This window comes from Artemia franciscana, chromosome 9 (assembly GCF_032884065.1).
Source record: "Artemia franciscana chromosome 9, ASM3288406v1, whole genome shotgun sequence".
Taxonomy (NCBI): domain Eukaryota; kingdom Metazoa; phylum Arthropoda; class Branchiopoda; order Anostraca; family Artemiidae; genus Artemia; species Artemia franciscana.
The window spans coordinates 37859788-37872809 of record NC_088871.1 but is presented as its reverse complement, the minus strand read 5'-3'; the positions used below and the strand labels follow the sequence as shown (position 1 = coordinate 37872809).

The 13022-nt window shown below is 34.9% G+C and overlaps 1 protein-coding gene across 1 annotated transcript in view; it reads left to right on the top strand.

Annotated features, from left to right (window-relative positions):
- The window catches only part of LOC136031381 (aquaporin-7-like), a 70521-nt gene extending 58462 nt beyond the window's left edge, over window positions 1-12059 (top strand). The window contains exons 8-9 of the mRNA XM_065710899.1: window positions 3500-3539; window positions 11864-12059. Coding sequence (XP_065566971.1) covers window positions 3500-3507 — 8 coding nt within the window. The 3' untranslated portion in view covers window positions 3508-3539; window positions 11864-12059. The remainder of the gene's footprint in view (window positions 1-3499; window positions 3540-11863) is intronic.
- The last annotated feature ends 963 nt before the right edge of the window (window positions 12060-13022 follow it).

Sequence of the window (13022 nt, the reverse complement as noted above, 5' to 3'; positions counted from 1 at the left end):
CATTTCCGTTATAATGAGCCCCCTTGCAATATTTTAGGACCACTCGGACCACTTAGTCGATACGATGACCTGGAAAAAATAAAAAATAAACACGCACCCGTGATTTGTCTTCTGGCAAAAAATACGAAATTCCACATTTTTGTAGATAGGAGCTTGAAATTTTAGCTATAGGGTTCTCTGATACGCCGAATGCGATGGTGTGATTATCGTTAAGATTCTTTGAATTTTAGGGAGTGTTTACCCCTATTTTTTTTAAAAAGGCAAATTTTCTCTGGCTCATAACTTTTGATGACAAAGATTAAATTTGTCATATATTTGGCAAATATATTTAGAATCAGCATAAAAATTCAATTCTTTTTATTTATTTTACCGTTTTTAAGAGTTTCGTTTACTATTGAGCCGGGTCGCTCCTTACAACAGTTCGTTACCACGAACTGTTTGATTTGGGTCCTTTGAAATTTAGCTCACGCATAAGGCAAGCCCTGAAATTAAACAGTTCATGGCAACGAGCAGTAGCAAGAAGCGATCCGGCTTAATAGTAACCGAAACTCTAAAAAATTTAATTTTGATACTAATAGTTACATCAAAAAACTGCATTTTATGGCAAATTTAAATATATGAATTTCATCAAGATTAGTCTTACCCATCAAAAGTTTTGAGCCTGAAAAAATGTGCCCTATTTTAGAAAATAGGGGGAAACACCCCCTAAAAGCTATACAATCTTAACGAAAATCACACCATCACATCCAGCGTATCAGAAACTTTAAATGTAGAAGTTTCAAGTCCCATCTACAAAAATGTGGAATTTTGTATTTTTGCCAGAAAACAGATCACGGATGCGTTTTTATTTGTTTTTTTTTATTTTATTTTTTTTTTACCAGGAGTAATGTCACGAGAGGGCTCATATTACCCTTTCTAAGTGATCAGAAACTTGGAGGGCACCTAGACCCCCTCCCACGCATATTTTTTCCCAAAAATCACCGGATCAAAATTTTGGGATAGCCATTTTATTCACCATAGTCGAAAAACCTAATAAAAATGCCCATGTCTTTGGGGACGACTCACTCCCTCACAGTACCCGTGGGAGGGGCTGCAAGTTAAAACTTTGATCAGTGTTTACATATAGTAATGACTATTGGGAAGTGTACAGACGTTTTCAGGGGGATCTCTTTGTTCTTTTTTTTTGGGGGGGGATAAGTTGAAGAGGGGGATTACATGGGTTGATCTTGCCATGGAGGAATTCGTCATGGGGGAAGAAAATTTTAATGATGGGCTCAGAATTTCGCAGCATTATCTAAAAAATAAATATGAAAGTTTTTTCAACCGAAAGTAAGGAGCAGCATTAAAACTTAGAACAAACAGAAATTATTATGCATATGAGGGGTTCACCTCCTCGTAATACCTCGATCTTTACACTAAAGTATTTTTAGTAATTTCAGTTATTTATTCTACAGCCTTTGTGAATCAGGGGTCATTCTTAAGGAATTGGGAAAAAATTCAAGCTTTAGTATAAAGTGCGAGGTATCGACGAGGGGGTGAACCCCCTCATATACGTAATATAAACATACGAATATAGAAGTTCGTTACTTAAGTTAATTCGTAAGTTAAGTATATTTTTTACTAATGAAAACGGTCGTAAAAAAATAAAAGTTCCAGTTGCCTTTTTAAGTAATCAAAAATTAGAGGGTTACTAGGCCTCCTCCCCCACTTCTTTTTCTCTAAATCTTTACTCCGATTAAAACTATGAGAAAGCCATTTAGCAAAAAAAAATAATATGCAAATTTCGTTTTAATTATTTATGTGCGCAGAGCCAAAATCAAAACATGCATTAATTCAAAAACGTTCAAAAATTAAATACATAAAAAACAAGTTTTTTAACTGAAATTAAGGAGCGAAACTGAAACGTACTCCGCATATGAAAGGAGCTTTACATCATCAATACTCCGCTCTTAACACTAAAGTTTTTTACTGTTTAAAAAAGTAGAGTTAAGAAAAAGAGTCAAACTTTAGTGTAAAGAGCGGGGTGTGAGGAGGAAAAGCCTCTTTCATATACGGAGTAATTTCTATTCGTTTTAATTTTTAATTTCGCTCCTTAATGTCGGTTAAAAAAAATTGTATTTAATAGCAATATGAAGAGATGATGGTCCAGTGCTATGAGCTGGATTATATTTTTACTGAAGGATGAAACTATTACACAATGCTTTATAGAATGATTACGTCTGGAGAAAATATACCCTAAATAAGTTGGTGGTATACAACGTCCTTTTACCTGATTTCCTGGGAAAATTAGATCAGGTGCCAAACAGGGGTGTAATTTGCTATGGGACAGGGCATATAACCCCTCCAGGCCCCAGTCCCTCCCTCCCCCGACTGAAATTCGTTTCTTCAACAATCTTGTCAAAACTAAGACAACCCTGCGTAATTCAAGCATCCAGAGAAACAGATCAGTTTTCTTTAGTATATCTTGGCCTTTAAGGTACTATATGGCTCATTTTTCATTTTCCCTGGCAGTTTTACTTGATTTTGGAAAACTGGCTCCAATTTCCCCCTTCCCCCTCCCAAGACTTTGAAAAATTTACGCCACTGGTGCCAAATCGCTGTCTTGAATATTGCAGGTCCATATACCATTGACAACACATTTCCTGTTGCAATTTGAAGGCAGAGTCCTGGACTGCTTAATCCATTTCAGTTATTAAATTATATTATGCTATTGTTTATTCTTTGTTTGCACAAACATGATTTTGCTCAAAACACACATTTTTATTTAAGGGCTATAATTAATCTTTCAACTGATTTGATCATGACTCTTTTGTCATGACGTCTTTTTGCATTCTTGAGAATATTTCATATTACGTGTTTTATTTCAGTTATATTTAAGGTTATATACCTGTTTTATTTCAGTTTATTTAGTTATATTTCAATATAACTAAATAGATTTTAAAAAAATACAACCCGTAGCTTTAAAAATTCTTTCAACAAAAATAAATTTTTAAATATCATTTTTCTGAACGTGAAGATTGATGGGAACTGCTGTGCTTTGTGATCAGCTTCCCCTTGTGAAGTGTGAACTACTCTTTATTTGTGCCTTGCTTAGGCCTGTGATTGACATCTTTAGACGCAGTTATATCATAAGAAGGATACCGATTCCGAGAAGACTGATTGGATTTTCTAATCCTCATAATTTAGTATGTTACTACCCCATCCCTCAATAGTTGGTGGACAATTTTCTTAAAAAGTAAAGATTTTTAAAGGAAATTTAAGGAGCTTTCCATCAGCAGTAGCATGGTTTGTATAGTTGAAACCTTTTTTGCAAATATTATCTATTTTCTTTTTGTAATCAACAGTCTTTATAAGCAGCTTTTGTGTTAGAAATGGGAAATTTATGTCCTGTGTCAAATTGATTTGCCTTGTCTCAGTTTTGTATCTTCTACTTTTGTTGAATATCATTTTGTCTTTGTTTTGTTGTTTGCCATTTTGCTATCATTTTGATATATTTTAGGTTTGTAAAGTATGATTGGAAGCACTTCTTGGAGTGATAAGTAAGTCTCTTCTTCTGTTATTGGTGCTTCATAGCTTTATTTAAGACTTGTTTGAAAAATTCTAAATCTAAGCATCGCATATTTTTTACTTATAAAAACAATTGACTGGAAAGACAGAACATTGTTTTCTACCGTTTTAAGAGTACATATATGTCAACAATAAACTGCCCCCCCCCCTTGGAAAATACATTATTCACTTGAATTTTGTGTTTTTTATATTTAAAGCATGGACTCACAATGAACTAAGTCTGTCTTGCCAAGCAATCTACTACTACTAATAATAATAATAATAACTCACTGCAGCGCCCAGCCGTCTGAGGCCAACACAGCGACACAAGCTCCACCTCTAACCTAATGTATTCAAGGCCTCCCTCTTGACACCCTCCCAGGAAGTTCCGATTTCCTTTAAATCTTTATTTATGACATCTTCCCAACCCAGAAGAGGGCGATCTGCTTTCCGTGTAGCCCCAGGCGGTTGGCCAAAAGGGACAATCTTCGACAATCTTTCATCCTTCATCCTCTGAACGTGGTCTAGCCATCTCAACCTTTCTTGCATTTTAGCCCTAGGAACTGAGAATTTCCTTGGTATACCGCATAAGGATAAGACCTTTGCTAACGCTCTTCTATCAACAGAACCGAAAGCTTGCTCATAATGAATAAAACTGAGGACCAAAAGTGTTTGACAACGAGGGGACTTCTAAATCAAGCATTAGAAATAATAGCAACAATAATAATTTACTTCTAATCTCTTTACAAAGCATAAAATTTCTGTTAAAAAGAGTAAATAAAGAAAAAATTAAAATACAAAAAATTACAATATTAGGAGTAAAAAAAAATTTTGTATCATTCAACAAAACTACAGCGTAGGAAAGAAAATTGAACATGTATATTTTATCTAATAAAAATCTTAAACTAAGGATAGTCATAGTAAAATTAATTCAAAATAAGCATTATTCTTTAAGAAAAAATTCTTAATTTGAAGGCTAGTACAGCATAACCTGATGCGCGTACGCACTCAATCTGTTGATTTAACTTCGAAAACCTCAAGTCTTACAGCCCTTAAGCCTGATGGATTCCTGTCTGTATAAAAAATTTAAAGCAACATCTAATTGCATTTTTTTGCAAGAGAAAGCCATTTTTTGGTCATCCTTAAGCAGTATGTAACAAATTTATCTGTTTCTTCTAAATATTGTTACAAATTTTCCTTGCGGTTTACAGACCTTTGCAGATGATATTTTTGATGGCACTTCTTACGATAAACGCCTTGGTTTTGATTAATGGTAATATTTAAATAATTTAAATGGTATTTAATTATTAAAAAATAATAATTTGTCATTTAGATGACCTAAATAATAAGCTCAGTCGCTCAAATGAATATAATAATAAAAATATTTGAAAAATCAGTTTCGATAAAATGTATTAAATTTAGGGTTTAAAGTTGGAAATAATACTAGGCTGTCTGTAATTTAATAATGTGATCCACATTACGGAACTATGATAAATATGAATATAATCCGCGCTTTGTTTGAATTTCCTAAGTATTTCCTAGCTGAATTTTACAACGATATACGATTACTCTTGAGAACCACGGACACATCAAGAATTTTGGGGAATGTCTGATCGCTCCTATGGTATTGGCATGTAGTATGCTATTAATTATTCATTGAACCTCTCGTTTGAATCTTCCGTGACACCAAGTTTGGCTAATTGGTAAATGAATCAATAAAACTTTTTGTTCACCAATCTGTGTTTTGGCCAGCCTATTTTTTTCTGGTATTTGAGGGATTTCCACTAGGGCCATGATTCCTTTACGAATAAAAAGCAATTAAAAATGTAACACAAAGAGCAATTTTACTGTCAAAAATAAAATTTTGGAGGATCCTACCTCCCCCTTGAGGAACTGAGATGATGCCTTTATTTATTTATTATTTTATTTTTGCGTTTGAGCCCCAATTAAACCTCCGGCCAATGTGTGCACTCTAGATAAGTGTCACAAAGCACTGGATAAAAGTTTTTTTTAGCAAAACTTTATAAACGCTATGAACCACTTTGTACACATTGCCAACACCGTGTGAATGGGATACACTGAGGAGTAAATCCACATTTAGGGAGAAATATTGAATTGGCTACTCATTGTTGTTAGAGGGATGCATAAGATTAACTAGCTTCTGAGTAATAAGCTTTCTACTAGAGTCTCCCCTAGGTGAGCTCTCTCTTCTCCACTAACTAAAAGAATGAAACTGAAATAGCACCTCTAGCAAGATCATAATTTTAGAATTTTGGTAACCTTATGAGTGATATATAATGAGGACTAAAGCCGTATTTAGATAGCATATTACATTTTATGCTCACTGTCGTTAGAGGGCAGCGTAAAATAAACAGGCTCCTGAGTAATAGGCTGTGTATTATAGGCTCCCCTAGGAGAGTTCTCCCCTCCTCCCGGTAAAAGAATGAAACTGGAGTAGTACCTCTAGCATGACCATAATTTTCGAATTTCGGTCGCCATATGAGTGGCATATAACGAGGGCTAAAGCTATATTTGCTGCTTTTATCACTAGACGACATACTGAATTAATTTGCTGCTCTTTGTCATTAGAGGGCAGCATAAGATTAACTGATTTCTGCATAAGCGACTTAAAGGCTCTATAAGCAGTACAAAAAATATGAAAATATTTTAAATATGGCAAAAATTAGGGATACAAAATAATGGTCTTTTTACTATAGGCTCCACTGGGGGGGGGGGAGCTCTTCCCTCCCCCCGCTAAAAGAATAAGACTGAAATAGTACCTTGCTGAAAATGGAATTAGCTTTAAAACGAATACTTAGCCCTGACAAAAAATGTTACCTTTAACTCTTTTTTTATTTTTCAAACATAATCTTATCAGTCCGATGTCACAAAAAGGAAATCAAAACGATAATTGGAAGAAACAGCTGAATTTAGTGCCCAGTGTCATAAGAGGTCAGAGCTTATTTAGTTTTGTATTGCGCAGGCAATCTAAAACCTCTCAAAGGAATAAAAAAAATCCTGAAAGTGTTTTTATTTGCCTGAATTATAATCGAGGTAAACTTACTTTATATAATTTTTCTCTATGAATTCCCAGACTTTCCTAGGCAGACGAATGAGCTAGCACATGCAGCATACAGGATTTTTTTTCACACCACCAACATCAATCAGAGGTACCTTAGGGCACATTAAAAAATGGGCAAGAAAATTTTATCTGCCTGTAAGAACAGATAAACAGCCAGGGAAAATATATCTCTCACACTTTTATTTTCTTCCATCACCACCCCTCTAGCTGACCGTTTTTCAGTCCAATGTCTTTAGCTTCATTAAGAATAAAGTCCTTCATTTTTTTGCTGCTTATATTTTTACCAATATTGAGGGAAAACCACTTTCCTGGCCTTTTTGACAAGCACAAAGTGTGTTTTTTTTTACAAGTTTTTCTATTTTACTAATAATTTCATATGCTTTCAATGTAGTTCAACTGTTTTGTTTGTGTTTAATTGGGTTTATTAAATAAGTCCATTATTCACTGCTGGTCCAATAACCTAACTGGGGGAGTTTTAAAATAAATTTTACTTAATATATGCTGTGTGTCTCTTTTCAATAGGATATTATACAAATTTCTTGCTAGAATGTTGAGACATTCTTTGGGATAAAATTTTGTCCCTATTTTTTGGGGACGAATTCTTTATTGCTGAAATCCTAGAATAAATGAATAGCTTTGATTTCCCGCTAAGTTTTTTTATTTTCCCCTGTCCATTTCTAAACAAAAATACCAAAACAGAAAAATATGTGGACGATGTCCTGACTCATTCATATCTACTAAAATCCATGTCTATATTACAGAACACACCTAATTCTATGACAAATCATTTTTTGATATCACATCTTCCGTCACTCTACTACTGTGATTCCCAACGTGAGGTGCAAGTCTTAAGGTTGGGGTATGCCAATATTTTTGTGGATCATGGGTAGCACGTGCACCCTAGGGCTGACTATGCTTTAGAGCCTTAATTCTTAGCAAATCATTTTTAATGCAAAGTACTTCACATTCATATTCCTTTAAAGAGCCATAAAGATACATTATTATAATGTCATACATATAGCTATATGTATATATGTCATACATATACATATAGCATCATAAAAATACATATAGCCATAAAGATAGTATTGCAATTACGTCACATGTTTATAAGCTGTGTTGTATTCAGACATAGGTGCTCCGAAAAACAGAGGAAGATTTTCTACATATTTCTTGAAAATGAAGAATTGCCGACGGATTATTTTGGAAACCCGACTGAATGACCATATCTCAAACACTAGGCCGTACGGAAAGTGGGGTTCAATCCCACTTTCAAGGGCTATAACGAGAGAAAGATTGAGATGCCTAGGGCAAGTTCTGCGGAGGAAGGATGACAGAATGCCAAAGATTGTCCTTGACGGCCAACCGTCTAGGGTCAAATAAGATGTCGTCCCCAAATGGGGTGGGTGGATATTATAAGAAAAGATTTAAGGGATATGGGAACTTCCTGGGAGGGCGTTCTGCGGATGAAGGATTACAGAATGCCAAAGATTGTCCTTGACGGCCAACCGTCTAGGATCAAATGAAAATTCGTCCCCAAATGGGGTGGGAGGATGCTATAAGAAAATATTTAAGGGATATGGGAACTTCCTGGGAGGGTATAAAGAGGAATGCTTTGAATAGTTTGGGATGAAGGAGGAGCGTGTGTTGCTTTATTGGCCTCAGGCGACTTGATACTGCAATGTGTTGCTAGTTGTAGTAGTATTTGGACAATATTTTACATTAATAGAAAGCATGCCTAGAAGACGACTCAATAAAATATACCACACTAATGGCCCTTTAAGCTTCCTTCAGGTGAATACAGGTAAAATTTTGAATAACAAAATCTAAATATTACGATAGGAGCACCAAAATTTTATAAATGCATCGGTTGGGCATGACCCCAAAATTCCTTTCAGTAACCGTTTTACAGGATGAGATGCTATTCATCAATTCGTCCCCTGAGAGCGGTTTTGTCGTAACTAAGGTTTTCAAAATTCCGAGAAAAACGACTTTGAAATTTTCACCTTTGCTGGAACTTAGAAGGTACAACCGATTTTCTTCGCAAATACATCAAAAAAAAAGAGAAAAAATAACTAGGAGGGTCTCCTGAATATGAGATGGAAAAGGTGAAGTTTTCAATGTCAAAACTTGAAATGATATACAGATACGACAATCCGACCTTACCGAAATTTTTGTAAACTTAGATACGACAAAATGTTGTGGACTGCCTATTCTTTTCATCATGGAGATACGACAAACGAGTTCTGATGCAACAATACTATTTGAAAAAGTGTAAATATAAAAAAAAAACCCTCAAAAACGTTCATTTTTTGTTGAGTTTCTTTGCTGGCCGCCGTTTTGTTTCAATGGAATCCTCCTCTGAACATGGTCTCGCGCAGATGGAGAGGCTTCCAAACGTTCAGTATCCCCCTTGGCCTTGTAGTACTGTTCATTCTTGGTTTCAAAATACTTCTGGTCTTTGTTGGGGAAGAACTTCAGGAGATACTTGACATCTTTGATTTTCGCATCAGGTAGATCAATATTTTTGCCACAAAGTTTGGGCAAAACAAGACGTTCAACAGTACGGACAGCCGAAGTGTTGGGACACTTTTAACCGAAGTACATTCCTGTGATACAGTAGCCATTTGCAAGTCTCCAGAGAAGGAAGTTTTGAACCAAACTCTCTTAGCGTTATCCTGACGGAACTCAAGCTGTTTTACCTTTGAATACGGTACCAGAGAGCACTTGTGCAGCTTTGCTGGCTTTTGAAAGTCAAAGAACTTTGACTGGGTCACTTGCAGGACATTCAAAGGGTGTGTCTTTCTTACTTTCAGTAGCTTCCTCACCAGATCTATCGGAGAAAACAAATCAGGGTGCTTTAGCCCCCACTCAATAGTGCTATGTATAGCATTATCCTCCTGTATAGTCGAATGACATGGTTCACAACACTTCATAACCACTTTTTCTAAGCGTGGAAATGTTCTTAGAACATCTTGGATGGCGAACCTTATAATTGAGTTTCCGTTCTGGGACAGGCAGGAGTCCGACCAAGCAATTAACTGACAGATATCAGGGTAAGCATCAAGAAGTTTTTCTAGTATGGTCAATAGTTCACAATAGGTCACTAGCTATTTGGTTTGTTCCACGTCCAGCCTCAAACTCGGACCAAATGCAACAGTATGCCTCATTGATTTTCTTACTGTTTCAGACTGTTTGAGAAACTTACTGTTTCATTATGAATCCATTTTCTTAATGTTATATAATCTACAAGCACCAAGATTCAACAATTAAGTTGGATAAAATAAATTTAATCTTGCCGTTTATGCCATTTTCTTCTTCCTTGACGCCAAATTTTCAATTAAAGTATGCGTTTTCGGTCGTTCTTGACAAAATAATACTACGTTTAACCAGCGCCAAAATTATTTATAGTTAGGATAGGTTGGGTTAATTAGGTGAGGTCAAAAAGTGCTTAAATTTGAATGTGCAATAGAAGTTATTATTAAATTCGTTAAGAACATAAAAAGGCATCGAGTGGTATGTTTACTTTATTTGTAAGTCAATAATACGAACCTGGAAAAATTTACCGACAGGCTGCTGCGTTACAAGGAAGCACTACCAAAATACGATCATAGCCCAGATTTATTCTGACCACTGATAGGCAACAAAAATCATAACAAATCTGGTATTTGATAATATTAAATTATACTCTAATAATGTGCAATATATAATATAATGTATATATATATATATATATATATATATATATATATATATATATATATATATATATATATTCCTGGACTTAGATTATGCTGATGATTTAAGCATATTAGATGAAAGTGTGAGCAAAATGAATGAATTTTTAGAGGTTTTACGAGTTCAGGGTGCTAAAATAGGCTTGAAAATTAATGTTAAGAAGACTAAGTCACTAAGGTTAGGAATAAGTGAAGATGAACAGGTGACCTTAGGTAACGAAAAGATTGATCAGGTTGGGAGCTTCAGTTACCTTGGTAGTATTATTAGTAAAGATGGTGGGAGCAGTGAAGATGTTAAAAGTAGAATAGCTAAAGCTCAGGGTGTTTTTTCACAGTTAAAAAAAGTTTGGAAGAATAGAAAGATAAGCCTACAAACCAAGATTAGAATATTGGAAGCTACAGTGATGACAGTGGTCAAATATGGCTCTGAAGCATGGACACTCCGAAAAGCAGATGAAAATTTACTAGATGTTTTCCAGAGAAATTGCCTACGGATTGTTCTGGGTACCCGGCTGACTGACCGTATTTCAAACAGTAGGTTGTACGAAAAGTGTGGTTCAATCCCGCTTTCTGGGGCTAAAATGAAAGAAAGGTTGAGATGGCTAGGCCACGTTCTACGGATGAAGGATGACAGATTACCGAAGATTGTCCTTTTTGGCCAACCGTCTGGGGCTACACGGAAAGCAGGTAGTCCTTGTCTGGGTTGGGAGGATGTCATAAATAAGGATTTAAAGGAAATGGGAACTTCCTGGGAGGGTGTAAAGAGGGAGGCTTTAAATAGATTAGGTTGGAGGAGGAGCGTGCGTAGCTGTGTTGGCCTCAGGCGGCTTGGTGCTGCAGTGAGTTATTAGTAGTAGTAGTAGTAGTAGTATATATATATATATATATATATATATATATATATATATATATATATATATATATATATATATATATATATATATATATATATATATGTAATATAAGATACAATAAAATGGTCGACAGAATCTGATAGAGCAAAAAATTTCACATTAGATGGCAGTCTTAACTCCACTTCCCGAAAAAGTTGCAGATACGACAAAACCGCTCTCAGGGGACGAATTACTTATTATACTATTTACTATTATTCTATATGCTACAGACAAGCTACACACAATATATTATAATCAATTACCAATTACCAAATATTGTTTAAGAATTCTAGCATTAAAAACTGGTACCTCAAAAATTCGGACATAGTCTGAAAACAGAAATTTATGCTGAGACAATGTTTGTTGGAGAGAGACAATGTCTGTCACCTAGATTTCTAGAAAGCAGTGTGTCGCTGATTCCTTTAAAAAGTCGTTCTTTAAAATTAGAAAAAAATTTATCTTAAAAGGAACATGATTGTGTTTATCTTTCAAATATTCGGAGAAAAACAAGCAGGAAACAAAAAAGATGAAGAATTATATTTTCTTTTATTTAGGATTTCAGCCATAAAAAAGTAAATATAATTCGTAATTATGTTATATTTCAGGTTGAAGAGTAACTGTATAATATCGAATGCGACAAGGACATGAAAAGTCTCCGTTTTTTAGAGACTTGGGCCAAGGGCTATTGGAAAATGCTTCTTGAATTTTTTCTTATCTTAATAGTAAGAATATTATGCTGTGTATATAAGAAGGTAATATTATATTTTAATGAATTTTCGAATAAATCATATTAGATTTTACGATTTTTCTTGTTCATACTATGATTAGTTTTATTTTGTTTTTATTCCGAAATACAATCTAAGTTTATTAATGTATCTAGTCAAAAACATAGTAGGCATAACTACTTAATTTGGTTTGTCTTTTTTCCAATTAATTTTTTTTTTCTTTTGTCTTGACTTTCATATTCTCAGTATATATAGCTTAATTTTCGTCAAAACTGTAATGGTAGGGCTATTCTACTGAGTTTAACGTAAACGATACTATTCTTTTCATTAAAAAGACGAATACGGTGAATTATGGGTGGAGAGATTCAGCCCCTTCAACAAGCCCCTTCAAGAAATATAATACTTCACATCATCTTCCCCCTCCTTCTCTCTAAAGTTTTTTGCAAGTTTACTCCCAAAACAGATTGGGAATAAAAAACTATGGATGCCAGTCAACACATTAATTCATAAGGATCAGCGTCGGCGACATTATTAACAACAGTAAACAATATAACATAAGAATTAGCGACTATAGAAGTACAAAAAGAAGAGGAAGAATAAAGAAAAAAACTATGGACCCTTGTGTATACAAAACCTGAAATATTCTGATGAATCACCTTCAAGAAACCAAATTTTATAATATGGATTTCTGGATCAAAGGATTCATTTCTGATTTCTGAGCTAGACGATTAGAGACGTTTTACCCGCCAGTTTCTCCTACTTCCTATAAATAAAGTAAATACCTCTCTGCAAACGCTTACAGACTGCTCGTACAAGTCTGCTGATCTCTGAGCTAGAGGAATAGGGACATTTTTTACCCAATCTTGACCCGTCTCTTCTACCTCCTATGAATAAAGTACACACCCCTCTGCAAACGCTTACTGACTGCTCGTACAAGTCTGCTGATCTCTGAGCTAGACGAATAGAGACGTTTTTTTACCTAATTTTGACCAGTGTCTCCTACCTCCTATAAATAAAGTACATACCTATCTGCAAACGC